The 26998-nt window shown below is 40.7% G+C and overlaps 1 protein-coding gene across 4 annotated transcripts in view; it reads left to right on the forward strand.

Annotated features, from left to right (window-relative positions):
* TNFSF4 (TNF superfamily member 4) overlaps positions 1-26998 on the forward strand; it is a 194720-nt gene that overhangs the window by 67681 nt on the left and 100041 nt on the right. For 3 of the 4 annotated variants that reach the window (XM_062193016.1, XM_062193017.1, XM_062193015.1), the window contains exon 2: positions 9-65. The exons of the other annotated variant lie outside the window; for it this stretch is intronic. In XM_062193016.1, coding sequence (XP_062049000.1) covers positions 51-65 — 15 coding nt within the window. In that variant the 5' untranslated portion in view covers positions 9-50. The remainder of the gene's footprint in view (positions 1-8; positions 66-26998) is intronic. 4 annotated transcript variants of the gene reach the window in all.

A 26998-nucleotide genomic window follows, 5' to 3' on the forward strand; every position in this document is an offset into this window, starting at 1 on the left:
TGTTCCAGGGCTTCAGTTTTACAAGAAGGCAGCCTGCAGGACCACAGGGCATGACTTCAGAGTTGGTAAGATCTGTCCTGGAACTTATTGGAAAATGCTTTGGTATTTTCCATATGTTTCTGCACATTACGAGTCTCTTTGAGCTCTCATTTTCTCATTTTGTTACAATATCAACCTGATGTTGTGAAGACCAAATGAAAAAAAGTTTTGTGAAATCATATTAACATTAAATTAGTATTACTATTAATACTTTATTAATAAGGTGATATACAAGTACATATTACATGAATTGGACATCAGGACATCTCAGTAAAATGCATCTGCTCTGTCTTTTGGCATTGAGACTCAAATATCTCGGGTTAAAACATGTTTCTTTAGAAAAATTTTAATGATTATTTTCAGATACTTGAAAAGCAAAGTGAGAGAGAGATAGATAGACAGAGAGACAAGACAGAGAGACAGAGAGACAGAGTGCTGGCCCACTCCCCAAGTGCTTGCCTCAAACAGGCAGGGCTGGGCTAGGCTGAAGTCAGAAGCATGGAACTCCATTTGAGTTTCTCACGTGTGAGTAGCAGGGGCTCAAGCACTTGAGCCATCATCTCTTGCCTCCCGGGAAGCATTAGCAGGAAGCTGGATAGGAAGCAGAGGTGCTGGGACTCAAACTGCACTGGGATATGTTGCAGACATCCAAGTGGCGGATTAACCTACACTTCACAAAGCCTGTCCCTTTTTGAATATCTGAGTAGTAACACAGAATGCTATTTATAGATAACAGAACCTGACCTACTGCCTGGCATGCATCAGTTCTCAATAATTGCCTGTTGAACTTCACAAGTTGTCCATGTTATACCACGTTTATTCTAGCTGCTAAATTTGTGTTCTACTTCTCATATGAAAAGGGAAAAATTCCCCAGGGCCCTACCCTAATAGGACAGTATATCTAATTTCATATTGCATTCTTTGTTTTTGCGTTTTATCATTGTTATAACCATATTATATTCCTCATCTTCACTCTGCTTTTAAATTTTTCTATAAACATTTTTGTTGTTCTTTCAGGCATAATTTAAAATGGTTGTCTAATAGTTTATTTAGTAGAGAGCCTGTAGTTTCTATAATTGTTCATCTGTTATTAGGCACTTAGTGGCTCCAATATTATAATGTTAGACAAAATGTTTCTGTGAGCATCTTTACACATAAAGTAAAATTTTTTGGCACTTCACCATGTGGAAGATAATTTTATGAAAAGATAATGGATTACAGGGCCAAAGGGCACGAACATTTTTAAGGTCTAAAATGTGTTTAAGTCTTTTGATAATATATAGCCAAATTACTTTCTGAGAGTTTTAACAGTTCGTTTATAAACTATTGCTTCCTTACCCTTGCCAATATTGGTTTTTCCCATTAAAATTTTATTTTGTGTTCAGAAATATATCTTGATGAGAGGCACCGAAATGGCAGAATAGGGAGGGAACTTACTGATCTAGTCTAGGGGAAGATAGTTAAAAAAAAAACGTGGATAGAGAAAATCTTAGGGAAGAGTTAGGGAGAAAATGGCAGAGGAACTCCATGCTTGAGACTGGCTGGGAGTCCTCTGGGGGACATTGTACTGCCAACCTACAGGAAAAAAGGGGGGCACGTTTCTCTCTCCCTGACCACCTGGAACCGGTGTCCTGTAATTAGCTGAGAGTGGGTGGGCACAATTTTGGCTGCGCCAGTTCATGTCTGTGTGCACAGCAACCAACCGAGAGGAGATGGCAGAATCTGGCTGGTAGAATTGACGGGGGCTGGGAGCTCGTGACTGTGGAAGTCTCGTGTGCTGGGACTGTGAAGACACTGTGGCTGCATGGGAGGCTGTGGCTGGGTCTTGGGGCAGTCACTGCAGAGGCTCCGCACATTCGGGGCTCCCTGATTCCCTGGTGAGGGTCTTTGCTGCAGGATTTGTGCTCACACCAAGGACTGCATGGATTCTTTGTGTGTTTCCTGTGGCAGCATAGATGAATATTGTACCCACCGGGGTTAGCACCCAGACATTGGTCTTCTTGGAGGAGATGAGGTGAGTATGAGAGAATGGCAGTAGAGCTGAACAAACTTCCCCTCTGATTTAAAAAAAGAGAGATTTGCCATGCCCACCTTGGGTGTCACCTTGGACACCCCCCCTCACCCTGGAGCACTGAACAGAGCTCCCAGGCCACATCCAGAACACGACTCAGGGTATTCACTGAAAGAGCAGACACTCCACTAATCCACAGAGGCTTAGTCCAGAGATAAGTCATCACAGGGGAAAAAATAAACCAAGTATCTCCACAGATGCCTAAAAATAAATACAATTCAAGAAACAAGAATAAGGAAGACAATATGACGTCCCCAAGGGATTACAACAACACTTCAATATTAGAATGTGCAAATGAATAGATTAAAGAAATGCCAGAAATGGAATTCAAAAAATTGATTGTAGGATTACTTAGAAGTAATCACAAGCAAGTCCACAAACTAAAGAAATCTGTACATGACATGAAAGAAAATTTTTCTCATGAAATTGAGATTTTAAAGAGAAATCAAAATGAAATATTGGAAGTAAAGAATTCAATAGAACAAATAAAAATATGATAGCCTTAACAGCAGATCGGTGAGGCAGAAGAAAGAATATCCAAGTTAGAAGACAAATCTCGGGAAATTTTAGACCAAAAAAAAAGTAGAAGAAACTAGAAAACTAAAAAACAGTGTTGGAGGTCTATGGGATACTATCAAATGACCCAACATGGTCTTAGGAGTTCCTGAAAGCATGGAAAGAGAGAAAGGATTAGAAGGACTCTTTTTAAAAAATTTATTTATTTATTTGAAAGTCAGAGTTAGAGAGAGAGAGAGAGAGCAGAGGCAGAGAGAGAGAAGTCTTCCATCTGTTGGTTCACTTCCCAATTGGCTGCAACAGCTGGAGCTGCGCTGATCCGAAGCCAGGAGCCAGGAGCTTCTTCTGGGTCTCCATGCAGGTGCAGGGGCCCGAGGACTTGGGCCATCTTCTACTGCTTTCCCAGGCCACAGCAGAGAGCTGGATGGGAAGTGGAGCAGCTGGGTCTCGAACTGGCACCCATATGGGATGCTGGTGCTTCAGGCCAGGGCTTTTTTTTTTTTTTTTCAACTTTTATTTAATAAATATAAATTTCAAAAGTACAATTTTTGGATTACAGCAGCTTTTCCCCCCATAACCTCCCTCCTGCCTGCAACCATGCCATCTCCCACTCCCTTTCCCATCCCATTCTTCATCAAGATTCATTTTGAATTATCTTTATATACAGAAGATCAATGTAGTATATACTAAGTAAAGATTTCAACAGTTTGCACCCACACAGATACACAAAGTATGAAGTACTGTTTGAGTAGTAGTTTTACTGTTAATTTGCATAGTACAACACATTAAGGACAGAGATCCTGCATGAGGAGTAAGTGCACAGTGACTCCCATTGTTGATTTAGCAATTGACACTCTTATTTATGATGTCAGTAATCACCCGAGGCTCTTGCCATGAGCTGCCAAGGCTATGGAAGCCTCTTGAGTTCACAAACTCTGTTCTTATTTAGACAATGCTGTAGTCAAAGTGGAAGTTCTCTCCTCCCTTCAGAGAAAGGTACCTCCTTCTTTGATGGCCTGTTCTTTCCGCTGGGATCTCACACACAGAGATCTTTCATTTAGTTTTTTTTTTTTTTTTGCCACAGTGTCTTGACTTTCTATTCCTGAGAAACTCTTATGGGCTTTTTAGCTGGATCCGAATCAGGCCAGGGCTTTAACCCGCTGCGCCACAGCGCCGGCCCCTAGAAGGCCTTTTTAGTGGAGTAATTACAGTAAACTTCCCTAATTTGGTTAAGAAAGAAAGGGACATCCAAGTACAGGAAGCACATAGAACTCCTAATAGACATGACCAGAAAAGATCTTTAGCACAACACATTGTATCACATTCTCCACAGTAAAACATAGTGATTCTAAAATGTGCAGAGAGAATGCCAGATTACTTTCAGAGGAACTCCAATTAGACTCACAGCTGACTTCTCAGCAGAAACCCTACAGGCTAGGAGAGAATGGTGAGATGTGTTCCATCTTAAGAGAAAAAAACTCTTCAACCCAGAATACTGTACCCTGCAAATCTCTCATTTATGATTGAAGGTGAAATAAAGACCTTCCATAACAAACAGAAATTGAAAGAATTTGTCACCACACAGCCAACCTTACAAAAGATGCTTAAGGATGTGCTACACACAGAAACACAGTCATCACTATGAAAGAAAGTGATGGCAGAAGATCTCCCAGTAAAAGTGCAAAGGAAATCCAAAGTAAAAAAATAGGAATATTTATGGAAAAATGGCAGGGCAAATTCATTACTTATCAATAGTCACCTTGAATGTAAATGACCTAAATTCTCCAGTTAAAGGATACAGACTGGCTAAATAGGGACAAAAAAAAAAAAAAAAAAAACCCAAAACCAAAAAACAAAACCCATCTATTTGCTGCTTACAAGAAACATATCTCACCAACAAAGATTCACACAGACTGAAAGTGAAAGGATGGAAAAGATATTCCATGGTAACAGAAACCAAAAAAGAGCTGGTGTTGCCATCCTAATATCAGACAAAATAGACTAACACAAAAACTGTTAAAAGAGACAAAGAGGAGTACTATGTAATGATTAAGGGATCAATTCAACAGGAAGATGTGACTATAATAAATGTATACACACCTAATTACAGGGGCACATGGCTATTTAAAATAAATGTTAATGGATCTAAAGGGAGACATAGACTCCCATACAGTAGAAATGGGGAACAATTGCAGAATACACGTTCTTCTCACCAGCGCATGGAACTGTCTCTAGGATAGACCACAGGCCAGGCCATAAAGCAAGTCTCAACAAATTCAAAAGAATAAATTGTACCATGTATCTTTTCTGACCACAATGGAATGAAGGTGGCAATCAACAACTCAAGAGTCTCTAACACATAGAGACTGAACAACATTCTCCTGAATGAACAGTGGGTCATAGAAGAAATGAAGAAAGAAATAAAAAAACTGTTGAGGAGCATTTTTTTTCATACTATTCATTGAACTCTTTACTTATTATAGAGTTAATTTTCTGTGTATAAAGTTAATTGAAAATAGATTTTAGTTAAAAAAAATAGAAATGGGAATAGGAGATGGAGGAGGAAGAAGGGTGAGAGTGGGGGCGGGAGGACAGGTCCGGTGGGAAAAATCACTATCAATATGTTCCTAAAGTTGTATTTATGAATACATGAAGTTTGTATACCTTCAACAAAAGGTTTCTGGGAAAAAATAAAGTGGATACAAATAAATGTAAAACATAACAAAAAGAACTGTATCTCAATATTTTAATATGCATGTTATTAGATATTGGTGAGGCTAAAATTTGAAAAATAAATTTTGTTAATCACTTGAATTTCCTCCATGAAATCTCCATTTTGTTCCCCATTCTTCTGACCCTGAGAGTGCAGCCCTTGCCCTGTTCTGTTAGCAACCTTGTGGCTTTGGGACTAAACTGTTCAGGGAGGAAGGAAAGGGAGGGAGAGGATGAGCTTTCCATTGCCATTTAAAGTGAGAAATCAATCCTTTAGAGATTTTGTATTTATATCTTCAGTATTAATGGTTTATACTTTACAGTGATTATTCTTTAAACAATTGGTAATTTTCTCCTTGCCTGGTATGGAGACCAGAAACTTTTGCATTTAGAAGTATCCAATAGGCTGGTACCATGGCTTTACAGGCTAATCCTCCGCCTTGCGGCGCCGGCACACCAGGTTCTAGTCCTGGTTGGGGTGCCGGATTCTATCCCAGTTGCCCCTCTTCCAGGCCAGCTCTCTGCTATGGCCCAGGAAGGCAGTGGAGGATGGCCCAAGTGCTTGGGCCCTGCACCCGCATGGGAAACCAGGAGAGGCACCTGGCTCCTGGCTTCGGATCAGCACGATGCACAGGCCACAGCGCGCCGGCCGCAGTGGCCATTAGAGGGTGAACCAACGGCAAAAGGAAGACCTTTCTCTCTGTCTCTCTCTCTTACTATCCACTCTGCCTGTCAAAAAAAAAAAAAAAAAAAAAAAAGAAGAAGTATCCAATCAATTGTCCTGCTGCCACGTTTTGTAATAATCATTTTCCTTTCCAGTAATTTGTACTCCTTCCTTAATATAGTTTGTAGGGTAGTACATTTTTGAGACATTTATTTTTTAACAATATTTTTAATATTATAATTTGTATTGATGATAGGGTTGATGTCCTTTATATTTTTTTATTTTTCAGCAATAAATGTAAAATTCTATACTTGCCTATTTATTCCTTTGTATGGACATTAGAATAATTACTTTCAAATGCTATTTCACCCCTAAATCTTATAGACATTTTAAATAGAATTCTGTCAAAATCTTTTATTAGTATCTTTAATATTAAGCTTTTATTTATTTAACCTAGAAACCTTATATTTAAGGTATACAAACTTCATGCATTTCATGCTGTTCAGAGTCATCACATCTCAAAGTGTTAATTTCACTTCCATAGATTACTTTTTAAGTGCTCTATTAGTTACCACAGATCTGGAAGAACACGTAGTATTTGTCTTTGGGACTGGCTTATTTCACTAACTATAATGTCTTCCAGTTACATCCATTTTGTTGCAAAAGACAGGATTTCAAGTTTTTTTAAAAACTCTGTATAATATTCCATAGAGTACATATCCCATAATTTCTTTTTTTTAATTTGACAAAGGAAACATTTTATTTTGTCACACAGTTTTAAGGCTCAAGAGCTTGATGCCAGCATTAATTTCTGTTGAGTGCCTCATGGCAGTGTTGACCACATGGCAGGAGATGATGTGAGAAAGAGAAGGCATATAGCAAGATAAGAAGCAAGAGTGGATGCAGAGCAAGCAGAACTTGCTTTCTAACAACCCCCTCTTGCTGTTTCTAATCCAGTCTTGTGATAGCGATCCCACTCACATAGGATGGCATTAATACATTCCAAAGGCACTGCCCCAGGACCTGTCTCCCTTAAAGTCTCCACCAGCTCAGTAGTCTTACATTGACAAAGTAAACCTCACCCAGAGGGTTATGTTCCTTCTAGAGGTTCTAGGGGAGAATCAGCCTCCCTGCCTTTTACAGTTTCCAAAATCTGTTTGCATTTCTTAGCTCACGGCTCTTCTTTCAAATCATTCCAGCCTTTGCGTCTCCTGTCACATTTCCTACTGTCACTTTTACATTGCTGCCTCTCTCTCATTGGTCACACTGGACTATCACCCAGATAATTCTGAATAATCTCTCCATCTCAAGGTCTGCAATTTTTCTGCAAATTTTGTATATTTATTTAAGGTAGCCTGAAAATTTCAGGGACTAGGACAGAAACATGGGGAAGGTATCATTTTGTTATAACATAATGTAATAACTATGAGTAAGGAAGCTGGAAAACCTTGTATCAGTCAAGATCAATTATTTTAGAAGGCATTTCTTTTTGTAATTAAATGAGAAAAAGACTAACAACAAATAAAGAAATGTCATGCAAAGTATTGGAATACAGTACAGGGATCCAGGAGTGTTAAGTTTTATAGACGCTGAATCACTTACCCCTAGGATGTTCTCAAATAAACTACTACTGAGCCATTGAATTATCAATAACAATATATAACATTGGCTAATTTAAATAACATTTGTGATCATGAAATTTAGAAATTAGTTAATTTAGAAATTAGACATTTAGAAATTAGTTTAATTTTATTTTTGTGATGTATGTTTGATTTAGTATATTTACTTTGTCTAGAGTGTCAATTATATATTCACATGTGAATTTTGACATAAAACTTTATGAGCTGTGAAAGATGATACAATGAGAAAAACACACATAAATTCTTATACATATCCATTTACAATTAAACCACAAAATATAAGTTTTCATAAGCATACTAATGATTTAGTTGAGTGCAATGGACAATTTGAAAAACTTAGAAAGTTTAGCATTGTGGTTGTTTTATTTTTTTACTTTTTTTGTTTGTATGTATCTCATAAATACAACATTAGGAACACAGTAATTCCTCCCACCCATTCCCCACTTCCTCCTTCCTCTCCTGTTTAGTCTGAGATAGAAAGAGAAACAGAAAGAAAGAAAAAAAGAAAACATGGACTAGAAAAGCTGAGTACTGTTCCTAAACAGTCTAGAGAAGGGCTGTTCTATGTTATTGCCTCTTGAAGGAATTTTGCTTCCCCTTCCCTCTTTTCCCTTCCTTCCTCCCCCTTTTTTACTTTTAGAAACTTAATTGTCTTTTAAAAAGAACCCAAGAATAATATATATTTTGTGAGCTCTTAGACATGACTATAACTTATGAAACATAATAATATCCTCCATTTAATACACTAAAAGGAAGTGATTTTTTAAAATTTTAAATTTTTTTTTTTTATTTTTGACAGGCAGAGTGGACAGTGAGAGAGAGAGAGACAGAGAGAAAGGACTTCCTTTGCCGTTGGTTCACCCTCCAATGGCCGCCACGGCTGGTGCACTGCGGCTGGTGCACCGTGCTGATCCGAAGCCAGGAGCCAGGTGCTTCTCCTGGTCTCCCATGGGGTGCAGGGCCCAAGCACTTGGGCCATCCTCCACTGCACTCTTGGGCCATAGCAGAGAGCTGCCCTGGAAGAGGGGCAACTGGGACAGAATCCGGCGCCCCGACTGGGAGTAGAACCCGGTGTGCTGGTGCTGCTAGGCGGAGGATTAGCCTGTTGAGCCACGGCGCCGGCCAGGAAGTGATTCTTAAGAACAAGTTGTACTATTAAGTCTCATGATACAACTCTTTGAGGACAGAGGTCCTGCATGGGTCCTGCATGCAGTGACTCTTTTTGTTTATTTAACAAATAACACTCTTATGTATGACGTCAGTGATCACCTGAGGCTCTTGACATGAGCTGCCTCAGCTATGGAAGCCTTTTGGATCCACTGGCTTGACAAGGCCAAAGCAGTTCTCTCCTCCCTTCAGAGAAAAGTATATCTTTCTTTGGTGGCCATTTCTTTCCACTGGGGTCTCATCCACAGGTACTTTATGTAGGACATTTTTTTCTAGAGTATCTTGGCTTTCCATGCCTGAAATGCTCCCCCTGGACTTTCTAGCCAGACCAGAGTGCCTTAAGGGCTGATTCTGAGGTTGGAGTGCTACTTCAAGTGATTGTCATTCTATGAATCTGCTGTGTGGACTGCTTCCCGTGTTGGAGCCTTCACTCCTTTTTAATTCTGTCTATTATTGTTTCCAAACATTTAATCCTATTGATATAATCACTTTAATGCTTCATCCTATCTATACAGTCACTTTACCACTTATTCCTATCCATTTGATCTTTTTTTTTTTAAAAGAAATATTTATTTATTTGAAAGTTAGTTATACAAAGAGAGGAGAGGCAGAGAGTGAGAGAGAGAGAAGTCTTCCATCCGATGGTTCACTCCTCAATTGGCCGCAATGGCTGGAGCTGCGCCAATCCAAAGCTAGGAGCCAGGAGCTTTTTCCGGGTCTCCCATGTGGGTACAGGGGCCCAAGGAGTTAGGCCATCTTCTTCTGCTTTCCCAGGCCATAGCAGAGAGCTGGATCAGAAGTAGAGCAGCCAGGCCTCGAACCAGTGCCCATATGGGATGCCCGTGCTTCAGACCAGGGTATTAACCCATTACCCCATAGTGCCAGCCCCTCCAGTTGGCCTTTATAACACTTACACTGCTATTTTTATTAGCCAGCATAAGGGATATTGGAGTCCTATGGCTAGTTGTTAAGCTATACCCTTAGGAGTAAGTCCATAGGAATGTATGTAGGACTATACTGCTTTGCAGTTGTGAACTTCATGCATTTCATAATTCCAACTTTATGATCTTGGAAATTTCTCCCACCCTCCTACCCACACTCCCATCCCCCTTTCTCTTCCCTTTCTTATTCTTACTTTTATTCTTTTTTTTAGGAAAACATTTCTGAAGCCTTTATTTACAAAAGCTTTAAAAACAAGTAATACCCTCTGTTTTGCAAATTATGTTTTGTTTAAAAAGGACCACCCAGTTACAGTATTACCAGGAATACAGAATGTACAGGGGGAACAAACCAATGTGGCTAACATTTGGAGATTTGCTAATATTACTGATTGAAGTGCAGATAACACGTTAAAAGTTGGAGTCCATCATTTCAAGGTAGAGTTAATGATTACCAGAAAGTCTTCCTGTACATGCTCTGGTTTGGTCACATATTCTGCATGGCTAATATTTCACAATCTTTTTTTTTTCAAAATATATAAAATAGACTGCAAAGATATACACAAAAAATAAAAAAGTGTTACACTCCTCAGGTAGTTTTATTAGCTATACATACATGTATATATATATTTATATATATATATTTGTGTTTTATTTTGCACCAAATCTCTCCATTATTTAACTTTGTACTAACTATGAAAGCACAATTTTTTCTTTTAATTTGATAAAAAATATACTTAAAGACTTGTTATCTTTGATTTGTGTAATTAACATATCAATGACTTTATTAAGTATGGTTACAAAATAAAACAAGGATAAACAGTGATGGAACAATAAGCAGATCAGGAGAAGTGTGCTATCATAAAACAACTGTACCTTCAACAACAAGAATACCAGTTTTCTGGCAGATACTAAATGTCCACTCACAAGGGATTTTTCCTGAAGGGTGTAAAGCTGGTTTGCAAATTCTTCAGTCACAGAGCAGCCTACGCAGGCCAGTTAGAAACTGACAGACAGGGGCCGGCGCCGCGGCTCAATAGGCTAATCCTCCACCTGTGGTGCCAGCACACTGGGTTCTAGTCCCGGTTGGGGTGCCGGATTCTGTCCCGGTTGCCCCTCTTCCAGGCCAGCTCTCTGCTGTGGCCCAGGAGTGCAGTGGAGGATGGCCCACCTGAGCCCTGCACCCGCATGGGAGACCAGGAGAAACACCTGGCTCCTGGCTTCGGATCAGCACGATGCACAGGCCGCAGTGCGCCGGCTGCAGTGGCCATTAGAGGGTGTCTCTCTCTCTCTCACTGTCCAATCTGCCTGTCAAAAAACAAACAAACAAACAAACAAACAAAAAAACTGACAGAAGGTGTGCTTGGAAGATTAAACACTACATACAGAAACAGCAGTTGCTAAGTGCCTCAGTATTTTCTCATCTTTTTTTTCTTGTTAGTCTTGCTTAATCAACAATTTGCACCATGAAAGTGCTGTATTTTGTGGTTCAAAAATAAGTAAATACTTATAAAGTTGGCAGATGTTCATTTTTCCACTTAATAGTAAGAAAAACCAAAATATCTGATGAAACAGAGGATTTGAGTCAGAATCACTAAGGTGCAAAATTGATGGTCCACAATCTCAAACAGCTAAAACTCCTGTAGAATGGAAGGGAGAGACATGAAACAGGGAAATAAATTACAATCAGTGCTAGTTAATTTAGGAAAGGGGGAAAACAAAATTCAAGTCAGTAAAGTTTATCAAAATATTCAGTATGATGTAGTTTTCCCTACTCTTCTGTCACACACACTTACTAACACGTATATGAAATTAATGCCAGATTTTACCTGAATGCATTTCTGTTTATTGAGATCTGAGATAGGAATGGTCATACTTAGTACTGAAAGGCAGGAAACAAAATGGGCTATGAAAGGGGGGAAAGTATTGTCTATCGTTCAAGGGATTCAACCAGAGATAAAAGCTACATACAAGCATGTGTGCAGCTCAAATAAAATAAAGGGACTATTTCAAGTCATGACTGCTTGTTGACTTCCTCTTCATTGCATTCTCTGTGCCATTCTGAACATAGGATGAACCAAAACCAAGGCCATACAAATGACCACAATATTTGGCATCATCAATATGATCTTCAAAGAACATTTCTCTCATTTTTTTTTTTTTGTGACAGACAGAGTGGACAGTGAGAGAGAGAGAGACAGAGAGAAAGGTCTTCCTTTTCTGTTGGTTTACCCCCCAATGGCCACTGTGGCCGGCGCACCACGCTGATCCGAAGCTAGGAGCCAGGTGCTTCTCCTGGTCTCCCTTGCAAGTGCAGGGCCCAAGGACTTGGGCCATCCTCCACTGCACCCCCGGGCCACAGCAGAGAGCTGGACTGAAAGAGGAGCAACCGGGACAGAATCCGGTGCCCTGACCAGGACTGCAACCCAGGGTGCCGGTGCTGCAGGCGGAGGATTAGCTTATTGAGCCGTGGCGCTGGCTCTCTTTTTCAAAAAGGCCATTCCTGTGCGTAATGAATCAGATCCTGCCTGATACTGTGGTCTCATCTGTTCCAGCTCTAACTGTTCAGCAATTTCCTGCAATCCACTGTCAAATTAAATTTAAAATTAAACTGCCAAGTTGAAGTTCCTGGAGGGTATTCTCCTTGTTCATTCATAAAGGTCAGTCCTAGCTGAATTATCTTTAAGAAGTCTACATTATACCGCAATAGTTGGTACTGACAGTCAGCATTGCTCCTGAATTCGCCAATAGGTCTTGCAACCACACTTGGAAACTCGGTGTCCATAACAATGTAATTAAATTTTCGGATAACTTGATGAATTTTCTTCATCTCTTCATCCAGGATACAAGCTCAGACTTCACAAACTTCACAAATTCTTTGGTTGTGATCTACAGTTAATGCTGGTATAGTGAGGGCACAAGAGAGACTAGATGCCAAGCATCAAGATGCTATACTTGAGTGAAGATCTGTTTTATAAAATACTTTATCCTTTATTTATGCACTTGTGTCACAGAGCTTGTGCTCCTCCTCCTCGCCTTAGAGAGCACTCTGTGGTTTTGGTGGTGGCGTTAATGGGGGTGGTGGCAGCAGGTGCCCCATAGACACCTCTTGCCCAGCAAGGGGGAAAAGGGAGCTGGAGCTGTGCCGCACCAATGTGTTGTAGCTTCTCTCGGGTCCTACTCTTATTCTTTACTAGGATCTATTTTCAATTAACTTTACAAATATATGATTAACTATGTTAAGTGTAGTGTTCAATGAATCATATGAAGTAGAAAAAGATAAGGAAAATATTGGGGCTGGCACTGCAGTATAGCAGGTAAAGTCACCGCCTGCAGTGCTGGCATCCCATGTGGGCAAGATTCTAGCCCAGCTGCTCCACTTCCAATCCAGCTCTCTGCTATGGCCTGGGAAGGCAGTGGAAGATGACTCAAGTTTTACTTCTTCCTCCCCAATTTGTATCCCTTTGATTTCTTTTTCTTGCCTAATGGCTCTGGTTAAAACTTCTAGGACGATATTGAATAGCAGTGGTGAGAGTGGGCATCCCTGTCTAGTTCCAGGTCTAAGGGGGAATGCTTCCAACTTTTCCCCATTCAACATGATGCTTGCAGTGGACTAATTGCCTTGATTGTTGAGGAATGTCCCTTCTATACCCAATTTACTTAGAGTTTTCATCATGAAAGGGTGTTATATTTTATCATATGCTTTCTCTATCTATTGAGATAATCATATAGTTTTTGTTCAACAGTTTGTTAATGTACCATATTGATTGATTTTTGAATGTTGAACCATCCCTGCATACCAGGGATAAATCCCACTTGGTCTGGGTGAATGATCTTTCTGATGTGTTGTTGAATTCAATTGGCTAGAATTTTTTAAAAGATTTATTTATTTTTACTCGAAACTCAGAGTTACACACACACACACACCCCCACACACACACACAGAAAGAGAGAGAGAGAGAGAGAGAGAGAGAGAGAGAAAGAGAAAGAGATCTTCCTTCCACTGGGTTACTCCCCAGTTGGCCGTCAATGGCTGGAATTGTGACATCTGAAGCCAGGAGCTAGGAACTTCCTCCGGGTCTCCCACGTGGAAGCGGGGGCCAAGGGCTTGGGCCATCCTCCACTGCTTTCCCAGGCCATAGCATAGAGCTGGATAGGAAGTGGAGCAGTCTGGCCTCAAATCGGTGCCCATGTGGGATGCCGGCACTGCAGGCAGAAGCCTTACCTGCTCTGACACAGCACTGGCCCTGATTGGCTAGAATTTTATTGAGGATTTTTGTGTCTGTTTATCAGGGAAATCGACCTGTAGTTCTCTTTCTCTGTAGCATCATTTTCAGATTTAGGAATTAAGGTGATGGTGGCTTCATAGAATTTGGGAGGATTCCCTCTCTTTAAATTGTTTTCAATAACTTGAGAAGAATTGGAGTTAGTTCTTTAAACGTCTGGTAGAATTCAGCAGTGAAGCTATCTGATCCTAGGCTTTTCTTTATTGGGAGAGCCTTTATTACTGATTCAGTTTCCATCTTGGTAATGGGTCTATTTAGGTTTCCTATGATTCATGGCTCAATTTAGGTAGGTTGTATGTGTCCAGGAATCTATCGATTTCTTCTGGGTTTACCAGTTTGTTGGCATACAGCTCTTTGTAGTGGTTTCTGATGATTCTTTTTATTTCTGTGGTATCTGTTGTTACGTTTCCTTTTTCATCTCTAATTTTATTGATTTGGGTATTTTCTCTCTCTCTCTCTCTCTCTTTTTTTTTTTTTTGGTTAGTTGGGCCAAATGTCATGTCAGTTTTGTTTATTTTTTCAAAAAGCCAGCTCTTCGTTTTGCTGATCTTTTGTATTTTTTTGTTTCACTTTTGTTGATTTCTTCTCTAATTTTTATTATTTATTTTCTCCTACTAGTTTCGGGTTTGGTTTACTGTTGTTTTTCTAGATCCTTGAAATGAGTTGATAGCTCATTTATTTGGTGCTTTCCAATTTCTTGATGTAGGCACCTACTGCTATAAACTATCCTTTCACACCGCTTTTTCTGTATCCCATAAGTTTTGATATGTTGTGTTGTCATCTTCATTTATTTCCAGAAAATTTTTTAATTCTCTTTTGATTTCTTCTATGACCCACTGTTCATTCAGAAGCATGTTGTTCAGTCTCAATGTGTTTGCATATGCCCTAGAGATTCCTGAGTTGCTGATTTCCAGCTTCATTCCATTGTGGTCTGAGAAGATGCAGGGTATGATTTTGATTTTTTTGAATTTGCTGAGACTTGCTTTATGGCCTAGTATGTGGTCAGTCCTGGAGAAAGTTCCATGCACTGCTGAGAAGAATGTGTATTCTGCAACTGTAGGATGAAAAGTTCTGTAGATATCTGTTAGGTACATTTGGTCTATAGTGTCAATTATATCTGCTTTTTCCTTGTTGATTTTCTGTCTGGTTGATCTGTCCATTGCTGAAAGTGGTGTATTGAAATCCCCCAATACTACTGCATTAAAGTTAAGTCTCCCTTTAAATCCCTTAACATTTCTTTTAAATAGCCAAGTGTCTTGTAACTAGGTGCATATGTGTTTATAATAGTTACATGTTCCTGTTGAATTGATCCTTTAATCATTATATAGTGCCCTTCTTTATCTCTTTTAACAGTTTTTGTGTTAAAGTCTATTTTATCTGATACTAAGATGGGTGCACCAGCTCTTTTTTGGTTTCTGTTGGCATGGAATATCTTTTTCCATCCTTTCATTTTCAGTCTACATGCATCTTTGTTGGTGAGATGAATTTCTTGTAGACAGCAAATAGATGGGTTTTGTTTTCTAATCCATTCAGCCAGTCTGTGTCTTTTAACTGGGGAGTTGAGGCCATTTACATTCAAGATGACTATTGATAAGTAACAACTTTGGTCTGCATTTTTCCAAAAATATTCCTGTTTTTTACTTTGAATTTCCTTTGAACTTTTACTGAGAGTTTTTCTTCCTTTACTTTCTTTCTTAGTGATTACCATGTTTCTGTTTTTCTGTGTGCAACAACACATCCTTAAGCATCTTTTGCAGAGATGGACGAGTGATGACAAATTCTTTCAATTTCTGTTTGTTATTTTAGGTCTTTAATTCACCTTCATTCACAAATCAGAGCTTTGCAGGGTATAATATTCTGGGATGACAGTTTTTTTCTCTTAAGACTTGGACTATATCTCGCCATTCTCTCCTAGCCTGTAGGGTTTCTTATGAGAAGTGTGCTGTGAGTCTAATTGAAGATCTTCTGAAGGTAATCTGGAATTTCTCTCATGCACATAGAATCTTTTCTTTATGTTTCACTGTGGTGAGTTTGACTACGATGTGTCATGGCAAGGATCTTTTCTGGTCATGTCTATTAGGAGTTCTATGTTTTTAATCTGACTGTATAATTTCCTGCGATTTGTCTTCTAAGTCAAATATTCTTTCTTCTGCTTCACTGATTCTGTTGTTAAGGCTTTCCACTGCAATTTTTATGTGTTCTATTGAATTTTTTATTTCTAAAATTTTATTTTGATTTCTCTTTAAGATTTCAGTTTTGTGGGAGAAATTTTCTTCCTGTCAAGTATGGATTACATTAGTTTGTGCATTTCCTTCTGATTACTTCTAAGTAATCCTATGATCAATTTTTCGAATTCATTCTGACATTTCTACAGTCTCTTCATCTTCACATTGTAGTACTGAAGTGTTCTTTTGGGGGCATCATGTTGTCTTCCTTATTATTATTTCTTGATTGCCACATTTATTATTTGGCATTTGTGGAGATACTCATTTCCTTCTTTTTTTTTCCCCTGTAGCAGCTTTTATCTTTGGACTATGCCGCTCTGGATTAGTGGAGTGTCTGCTTTCTCAGTGAATACCCTGTGGTGTGTGCTGTGTGTGGCCAGGGAGCTCTATTCAGTGCTTCAGGGTGAAGGGAGCATCTGAGGCGACACTCAAGTTGGGTGTGGTAAAGCTCTTCTTTTTTTTTTTTTTAATCAGATGGGGATGTTTGTTCTGCTCTATTGGCATAGTCCCAGCTCACCTCCTCTCCCCAGAGGAGACCAATGCCTGGGCGTTAGCCCCAGTGGGTGTAATATTAATCTGCACTCCCAGAATAACCACACACAAGGTCTGTGCAGACTTGGTGTAAGCACAGATTCCACAGCAATGACCCTCACCAGGGAATCAGGGAGTCCTGAGTGTGGGGAACCTCCTGCAGTGGCTGCCCAAAGTCCCAGCCAAACCCTGAGCCCTTCCACGCTGCCTCAGTGTTTTCACAGTCCCAGCACACAAGCCTCCCACAGTCACAAGTACCGGACCCCTGTCAGTCCTCTCCACCAGACTCAGGTGTCTCTGCTTGGCTGGTTCCTGGGTGTGTGGACACGAGCTGGTAACAGCTGTTACATATGTCCAAAATGGTGCTCACCCTCTATTGGCTTGTTAGAGGACATCACTGCAGGATGATTGGGGAGAGAGAAACATGCTCTCCCCCCATTTTTTTCCTCCTGTGGTTGGCAGGTGCACTATCTCCCACAGGGCTCCAAGCCGGGAGTCCCTCCAGGCTTTTTACAGCTTTATCACCAGTGGATTGGGCTACTGCTGACTGGTCTCACCTCATTCCATGGCTGGTGCTGAGCTTCTCAGCTGCTGGGGTCGAGTTGTGTCTGTACACACCCTCCACTTAGGTCCACAGTGTCCCTCTAATTTGTGAAGAGTTTCCTCTGCCATTTTTTCCATAACTGTTCCCTGAGACTGCACTCTGTCTACTTTTTAAAAAAATGTCTTCTCCTAGACTAGAGCAGTAAGCTCCCTCCCTATTCCACCATCTTAATCCAATCTCTCTAGAATTTTATAATAAGTATTTTCCAATAACTTTATGAAGCTCTCTCATATAGTTTATTGGAAAGAGTATGGGTTTTGTTGTTAGAAAGTTGGAGGCTAAATTTATTAAGGGCACAATCTATGGCAGTTATTCCTGTGCCATAATTTCCTTTTCTGTAAAATGAGCATGCAGATAGTGTTTCAAGGATTATAAAGAACACAGGGGATAATTTTGAAATAATTTAAACTTTACAGAAGAATTCCAAGAACTTCCATATGTACTTTGCTCAAACTAAGTGTTACCATTTTGTCATATTTGTTCCTTCTCTTTCTCCTTTTCTTACGGCGTTCATGGACTCTCATATTATGTGTGTGTGTGTGTGTGTGTACATGTGAGATTTAGGTGTCATGTCTCTTTTTGCCTAATATTTAAGTACTTCAGTAATTCTAAGAACAAATGGCTTTCATTTATATGACCACACTGAGTATCACATTCAGATTTATGGTGGAGTCACCATTATCTGATCAAGGGTTCATATTCCAGTTTTTCCAATTTTCCTCAATGGAAAATATTTTCCCTAATCCACGATCAAGTCTAGGTTCATGCATTGCATTTAGCTGTTATGATTCTGTCACCTTAGACCTGTAACAGTTCCTCAGTCTTCACTTGTCATTCATGCCTTTGTCATATTTAAGAATCCTGAGTTGGGTTTGCCTGCCATTTCTTCAAGATTAGATTTAGGTCATACATTCTTGGCAGGCATACTAAAGTATTGATGCTTTGTATCCTTCAATATACCAACAGCATATAACTTAAAAGACTTTGCATAAAGTAGATAGTCACTATATTTCACCTTATTGTTACATCTTGTATTAAGATCAATATCAGCATTTTTTGGAAACAGTACAGAATGAATCAGTTTAATAAATGCAACTTTTAAAAAAGCATTTTATGTATGCATTTGTCTTAAAGTCGATGACAAAACCTGAAACAACAGTAGTGTTACCTAATAATGACCATTCCAAGAAGCAAATAATAAGAGGTGTTCCCAGATTTAGTAGGAATGTTTCAAGAAAACCATTTGCAGAAATCTTTTTGCATCACTTGAGTTGAAGAGAGGCCGTGGTGTTTGACTCACACTGCAGAGTCTTAGGGCGATAGTTAGTGATCTGAGCTCTGCGGTCTTGGAGCAGAGTGAGGGAAGCTGTCTCTGCTGTAATCCATTCTGAGTTCTAGCATGTGATGTGACAAGAGGAACTTGATTTTCCCATGAGTCCATGAAGCTCCACAGATAGAAATTAGCTTGGGTTGCTTGGGAAGGGACCATGGACCATTATCAGAAGGATTGAACCTAATGGAAGGGTGGACCTCAGGAAACTAGTGACTGAAGGGGAGTTTTAAGTGCAGAGCGAGGGAAGCATGGCCTGGGTCATGTAGGCAAGAGATCTCCCGAGATGGAAATCCTCTCTGAAAAAGCCACAACACAACCACTCCAGGAAAGAAAGAATTGCCATTTAGACAGCATACAGAGAGGATTCCGAAACCAGAGCTTAGTCTAAATATACTGTGAGAATATTTTTACTTACTCTTAACTTTTTTTCACTTACCTCATTCCATTCCCTGAAAGGTCCCAAGTGAACCAGCTATGGAGTGAAGGAGAAAATGGAACAAGATATAGAGATGAATCCAAGCAACCCATATTCTCTCATAATAGGTACCGAAGCCTGAAGTAGGCTGGAGCTCAGAGAAGAGAAAAATTTTCAATTTGATGAGAATAGAATTTTAATTGCTGTACTTGACTAGGTTATTTTTAATACCTGGAAAAAGTAGATTGAGTCTAAGATGTTATTGTTGATAAGGGGCTTCATTACTTTTTTTTTTAAGATTTTATTTATTTGCTTGAGAGGTAGAGCTACAGACAGTGAGAGGAAGAGACAGAGAGAGAGGTCTTCCATCCATTGGTTCAATTCCCAAATGGCCGCAATGGCTGGAGCTGTGCCAATCTGAAGCTAGGAGCCACATGCTACTTCCTGGTCTGCCATGTGGGTGCAGGGGCCCAAGCACTTGGGCCATCTTCCACTGCTTTCCCAAGCCATAGTAGAGAGCTGGACCAGAAGTACAGCAGCTGGGACTAGAACCGGCGCCCATATGGCATGCCGGCACCACAGGTGGAGGATTAACCTTCCTGCACCATGGTGCCGGCCCCCAATTATTTTTATATTCCACAAGAAAAATCTCCTTTTAATTGTGAGATGTCATTAAAATTTAGATTTCATAGATGAGATGCTAAAGTAGAAAAATATATTCATCTTAGATTAGATGAACATGTTATCCTTCTGAGGGTGATAGGAAAGGCTGTGAAAATTCTGCTACTCGACTTACCATTAATACCTGAGTGTCAAACATGCAATGATGGTCAAAATCCAGTTCAGTTGGATAGTCAGATAGTTGACTCTTGACAACTGCATAGAGAGAATCTTGACAGAGACTCTTGGGGAAATCCCTCACCTGTGAAATTGCCTCGGTGACAACAAAGTGCCACAAGGACCTTTGATAGTCTACTAAAGGCTCATCAGGGACAATCACAGCACCAGTGGCAGATACGCTCTCATGTGCTCTCTGAGGGACCAGTGAGCTTTCCCTCAGATATGCTCCCCGTCTCTCCTCACAGGAAGTTCCTGGATGGAGAAATTCCCAAAATGGGTGGGCTAAAGATAGAGGACTTGAGAGCTGCTTGGTCTTCCCAGGGCTTTAAAACCAGTGTCAGCTTGTGTGTTAACTATCTATCATCCATCTGTCTATTTTAGAGGGGGTAGGTGATTGTAATGAGTCGTCATCAAACAATAATATAACCTAGGGATCTCTTGAGCTTATTTAAAAAATCAATAAAAAATAGCTTCAAGATATTGGAATAAACCATCCTAGAAGCACTTTTTTGGCCATGTGTTTTTATTTCCTTAATGTTTTTAAAAATTCAGATTTAATTTTTTTTTGGTTTTTAAGTTTCAATATAGTTCATAGATAAAATTCTAAGAATGATATTCCCTTTCTCCCTTCTATTCCTCCCACCCCCTCCTTCTCCCTTTCCCCATTCTCTCCTTCACTTTTGAGATAACACATCTTTAATTTACATTGCAGTCAAGGACTTAATGCTCCATTAAATAAAGAGTCCAACAAGGAAAAAATAAAAAAGACGACATTTCAGCAGAAATATAGGCAATGGCTATATGCAATAATCAAATGGAAGAATGACCATGTCACCCATGCACAGTAAATCTCAAAGAAATCACAGATCATTAAAACTCTAGTAACATAACATTCTTAACTATTAGTTTGACAAGGGTATAAAACAAAGTTTGACAAAGCCATATTTGTGGCATGTGGTTTGAAACTACTTAATCTTGATAGTTGAGGAGCCCCTGGCAGTGCCAGGAAATTGCTTATAGTTAATTAAAGTCTTACCACCATTCGCTCTGTGCATTCCCTCCCAGCCCTGCACTTTGGGGGCATGCTGAAATCCTAATTTATTTGGTCAACATAGTCTGAGAAACAGATAAGCTCTGCATTTGTGTTTACAAATTTAGATTATTTCTGTAGCATCACTGTTAATATGTTATCCCCCAAAGCCCAAATTCTAGACTCATAAATCAGTCAATAAGAAAAGCACTGGTGAGTTACCTGCTGTACACCTTTGATACATGCATGCAATGGAGGAGTTAGCTGTTCTAAACAAGTAGAAAAATATTTCAAGGAAATATGCAGAAGAAATTCTCAGTTCCCCGAAATTATGTAAATGTCAAGCTTGGTCTCATTGGGCTAGTTGTTTTGCATTTTCTTCTCATATCTGTGTGACATTGCTTTCCCAAATGGAGAACTATCACCTTTTTAGTTATTAAAATCAATACAATGACACAAGGAAAAGACATCTGCATTTTACACCTTGAGAGCATCAGGGGATACAGTGTTTTCTGTTTCATGAATTCACCAGTCCTATTCTAGCTCTTTCCTAGAATGTAGTCCTGCACTGTAGATTCACCACCCTCTACTGTAATCTCTGCTTCCATTCTCCACATTATTTACTGGGCAAAGTCTTTGAAAGGTAGCTACAGTGTCTGTCTCTCTATGCTCATCACAGATAGGATTCCACTACGACCATCAACATGAGGCAAATCTGTGTGGTGTTGTCACCAACAACACCTGTGGGAGAATGAAGGCAATAGGGCTGGTCAGAGGGAAGACTTGAAATGTGAATTAGGTGGGTGTTTGTCACAGCGGTTAAGATGCCAGTTTGGTTGCCTGCATCCTATATCTGAATGCCTGCTCAGAATCCTGGCTGCTCTGCTTCTGATCTAGCATCCTGCTCATGGCGGCGATGGCTGTGCTGGGTCAGGCTGAAGGCAGGAGCCAAGAACTCTGTCCTGGTCTCCCACGTGGGTGGCAGGGGCCCGTGCACTTGAGTCATCTTCCATTGCTTTCCCAGGTGCGTCAGCAGAAAGCTGGATTGGAAGCGGGATTTGAACTAGCACTTTGATATGGGATGCTGCCAGCATCGTAAATGATGGCTTCACATACGGCACCATGATGCCAGCCTCAATTTTTAAAAAAATGATTATAAAAAGAGACATGAAACAGTCGCAACAAAGTCATCATAAGATCCCACAGGTGCCTAGGGTAACTTTAGATAGTACCTCCAGAATCCTTCCGGCATGAGGCAAGGGAACTGGGCCTTTATTCCTCTTCTGCTCGTCTTTGAATGCAGATGGGCTCTAGGGATGACACATGACCTTGGAAAAGGCAACTTCAGTGGGCTAGGGGCAGCTCCCAGAGAATGAGTCAGCTGGGAGCGGTCCGCTGCTGCCAACACTCACTAAAACTGCGAGGAAAATGTGCTTCAATCATAAATACCAGGATCTGTGTGTCACTTACTGCAATACTCAAAACGTATCGTTAAACAAATTGCATCATAGTCCAGTCATTTCTCCAATGACTTGTGTTTCTGATTTCACATATGTAAGTGGAATATTTTTAGAAACATTTTTTAGGTGCTAGTTGTTATGTAACTGCTGGGTTTTTGTATGAGTTGTATTTTACATATTCTTTTTCATCTCTCCAGTGTGATCTGCTTGAAGGAATGCTGAATGAAAAGACCTCTGTCCTTATCAGAGCTCTGCCACTAACAAGTCATTTTACATTTTTGTCTTCAATTTTCTCATCTGTAAATTGCCGAAGATGGTATTCTGGCTGATTTTTGCAGGATTGTGTGTACAATAACCATAAAGATGCTTGTCAAAAATTTGTAAATGTGGGTGAAGATGAGTGTGGAGAGCTGTCGCTGTGGGAGTTCTCGGTTGGCTGGAGTCTCTGTTGGCGTGAGCAGTCAAGTCCTGGGGGAACAGACAGAGATGGATGGGGTAAGAGCTTGCAGAGGGAAGAGATGGAGAAGAAAGGTGGAATCTTCTCGAGGTGTTGAAGACCATGTTAGCTTAGGTTGGCTTGACTAAAGCAAATATAAAGCAAAACAGAACAAAACACAGAAGACATACACAAACCAGTTGACTGAATTGTATACATTAAGTACACTATTATGCAGCCTAGAACATATTCTCCCTCCACTTTTGCCCCCAGCTATAGAGTTGTATTTCTGGGAGACAAGGAAAACCATTGTATTTGTGGAGTTCTGGAGGTTCTTGGCTACAAACTAAGATCTCTCACCTCCTTAGCGGCACTTTGACTCAACTTTTTCATCCGAAAACAGGTGGGTGTTCATTTCTAAGTCTTTCTTGATCATCCTCTCTCTTTTTGTTGTGGTCTGGTTGCTTTAGTCTCATTTTTAATCTTTTCCCGTGACAGCCCCTCTCAGTCCCTGTCCTGAAAGTAAGTTATCATCCTTTAGGTCAGAGTGGAGTTAGCATGGACTTCCCCCAGACACTACCCACAGTAGTGGAAATGTTTCCTTTGAATTCTCACCTTTATCAACTCTGATAGCACAGTCTTGGTTTTGGTTTGAAAACTGAAAAAAACTGTCAACTCCAATGCAGTATACTTGGCTGGTTTCTGACCAGAGGCATTCCCAGCTGGCTGGCCACACGGAGACTGGGTTTCCCTTCTGCCCCAGAGACTTAGCTGTTGCATGTTTTGTTCGCTTGTTTTGATTCTTCCTTCCAACAGCCTGTCCATCCATGCCATTCATCCATGTACTTCCTCTTTTCTGGTCAGGAGGTCAGCTTGGCTTACGCTGTGCATTTCGTATTCTCTTCTGCAGCCTGTTTGTGTGGGTCGGAGGCGGATGAACACTGCTTTCCGCTTCAACGCCTTGCTCTTGGGACTCAGACCTTTTCTGGTTCGGCCTCCACCTCCAGGAGTTGGTGGCTGGCCAGGATAAGTATTACAGAGCAGAGGGGCAGTGGGGTCAGGCCTCCCTTGTGCTTTCTCTTATTTTAATATTCACTGATTGTGTGAATCCAGCACACAATCCTGACCTTACCAACAAAATACTTTGTTTTATCTGTAAGGCACACACACCAGTGCCTAGATTTTCACTGACATGGACCGTGACAAATAGGTTCTCCAAATCGAAGGGATTTTTTTTTTTCTCACCCTGGGTAGCCAGACAGCTCTGCCTTCCTTGCCCCCTTTATTTGTTTTTTCTTTTTAAAAGATGGCTTTATTTCTTTCAAAGGCAGAGTTAGAGAATGGGAGAGGGAGAGAGACAGAGACAGAGATATCTTCCATCCACTGATTCATTCTCCAAATGGCTGCAATGGGCGGGGCTGGGTCAGACTGAAGCCAGGAGCCAAGAGCTTCATCCAGGTCTCCGAAGGACTTGTACCATCTTCTGCTGCTAGCAGGGAGCTGGATCAGAAGTGGAGTAGCTGGACTTGAACCGGCACTCATGTAGGATACTCCCCTCTTGGTATGCTGGGTACCTTACCTGTGTACCCAATGCATTCTATGCTGTATTTTCACTTTCTTTGCTGATAGACACCACAAGGACAAACATTCTTTTGTTCGTCACTATCTTCTGAGTCTGGAACACAGAAATATCAATGATAGTGCTCACCAGTGAACTAACTGTGGGAAGTGTGAGCTCTCTCCAGGTTTCCTGGGAAGAAGGAAAAGCTTTTCTGGGCACCTTCCACCCAGGGCTCTGTGGCTGACTGTCAGGCCGTGTTGAGAGTAAGTTTGGTGTTGAGCTTTTATATGTGATTTTGCTGCTCTCTTGCTTCTCTCCATCCTTAGCATTTGCTTTGCTGTTCCTGGAGCCTGTCAGGAGCAGTCTTTACCAGTTTGGGAAATGTGATATGCATTGGCTAAAGATGATCCAGAGGAAATGGCAGGAGAAGCATGCTTTCTTCTCCTGTCTACCTGTATCCAGTAACACAGTCAGGAGGCGTGTGCTCAGCACTGTGTCCATGGCTGGCAGGATCCTGTCCAAGCCTCCATCCTTTCTCTGTGTTCCCCCTTAATCTCTTTCCTGCCTTATCTCTTGCTAATTAAAAAAAAAAAAAACTACCACAACTTCCATACTTAAAGGATCACTAGCATGTGGCTTAGGTGGTTTTATCACTGATGTCATAAATCACGCCGGCCGCGGCAGCCATTGGAGGGTGAACCAATGGCAAAAAGGAAGACCTTTCTCTCTGTCTCTCTCTCTCTCTCTCTCTCTCACTGTCCACTCTGCCTGTCAAAAAAAAAAAAAAAAAAAAGAAAAATAGAGTGTCAAATGCTAAATCAACAACAGGAGTCTCTGTGCACTTCCTCCCCATGTGGGACCTCTTTCCTTAATGTGTTGTACTTTGAGAATTAACGGTAAAACTAGTCTTCAAACAGTACTTTATACTTTGTGTGTGTGTGTGGGTGCAAACTGTTGAAATCTTCACTTAGTATAGAATTGATCTTCTGTATATAAAGATAATTAAGAATGAATCTTAATGAAGAATGGGATGGGAGAGGGAGTAGGAGGTGGGATGGTTTGGGGGTTGGAGAACCGCTATAATCCAAAAGTTGTACTTATGAAATCTATATTTATCAATTAAAAGCTTTCTATGAAAAAAGCAAATTTAGATTACTGCAAAAAATCCCTGCTAATGTACCTGGGAAAGCAGCAGAAGATGGTCCAAGTTCTTGGGAGTCCTTGATGAAGCTCCTGGCTCCTAGCTTCAGCCTGGCTCAACCCTGCCCATTGCAGCCATTTGGGGAATGATTCAGGAGATGGAAGATCCTATCCCCCTCCCCCTTTGTGACTCTGCCTTTCAAATAAATAAATATTAAAAAAAAACAAAAAAGAAAAAAAGAAATCAAGGGCATAGGGAAGGCAGAGTTGTCTGGCTGCACAGAAAAAACAAAACCACTGGTTTGGAGAACATATCTGGCGTGGTCCATGTCAGTGAAAGTCTAGGCCTTACAGATAGAACAAGTATGCTGTTGGTGAGGTCAGAACTGAGTGCTGAATTCACACAACCAGTAAATCTTGAAAAGAGAAAGCACCAGGCGTGCCTGACCTCATCTGCCCTGCTGCTCTGTGCTAATTTCTTCCACTTAAGCTCTGTGACTCCTACGTAGTGTGAGCTCCTGAAAGGCATGGCTCATCCGCACGCTGTTTCACACTGACTCCACATGTGGCATAGAATACCTTCTGTACAGTGAAGCTGGTTTAGTGATTGAAATGGTTTATTCTTCTAAACTTGTGTCTAGCAAACACAAGTCACTAGTCTGATGTGCCTGTTGAACACATGGCACGCAGCTCTTGTGACTGAGGGACTACATTGATTGCATTTAACTTTAATTAGTCTATGCTTAAGTAGCCACAGTGACTAGTTGTTACAGTATTGAATATCACAGTATTAGAAGTTTGTGGCCAGTGCCGTGGCTCAATAGGCTGATCCTCTGCCTGCGGCGCTGGCGTACCAGGTTCTAGTGCCAGTCGGGGCACCGGATTCTGTCCCGGTTGCCCCCCTTCCAGGCCAGCTCTCTGCTATGGCCTGGGAAGGCAGTGGAGGATGGCCCAAGTCCTTGGGCCCTGCACCCCATGGGAGACCAGGAGAAGCACCTGGCTCCTGGCTTCGGATCAGCACGATGCACTGGCTATAGCGCGCTGGCCACAGTGGCCATTGGAGGGTGAACCAACTGCAAAAGGAAGACCTTTCTCTCTGTTTCTCTCTCTCACTGTCCACTCCGTCTGTCAAAAAAAAGAAGTTTGTCTATTTCTGCCACTTTTTCCAAAGAACAAACTTTTTTGATTTGTTTCTTTCTTTTTTATTTCATTTGCTTCTTCTCTTTCTTTATAGTTTCCTACCACTTTCTGTATTGTTGTCTTTGGTTTGTTTCTCTTGTTCTTTTTCTAACTTCTTAACTTGGAAGCTTATCATTAATTCTCAACTTTTTTTCTAATTGTAAACATTTAAAGCTGCAAATTTCCTCTAAAATGTACTTTATTATGTTCC

The sequence above is a fragment of the Lepus europaeus genome, chromosome 5 (genome assembly GCF_033115175.1).
Source record: "Lepus europaeus isolate LE1 chromosome 5, mLepTim1.pri, whole genome shotgun sequence".
NCBI classification, from domain to species: Eukaryota; Metazoa; Chordata; class Mammalia; order Lagomorpha; family Leporidae; genus Lepus; species Lepus europaeus.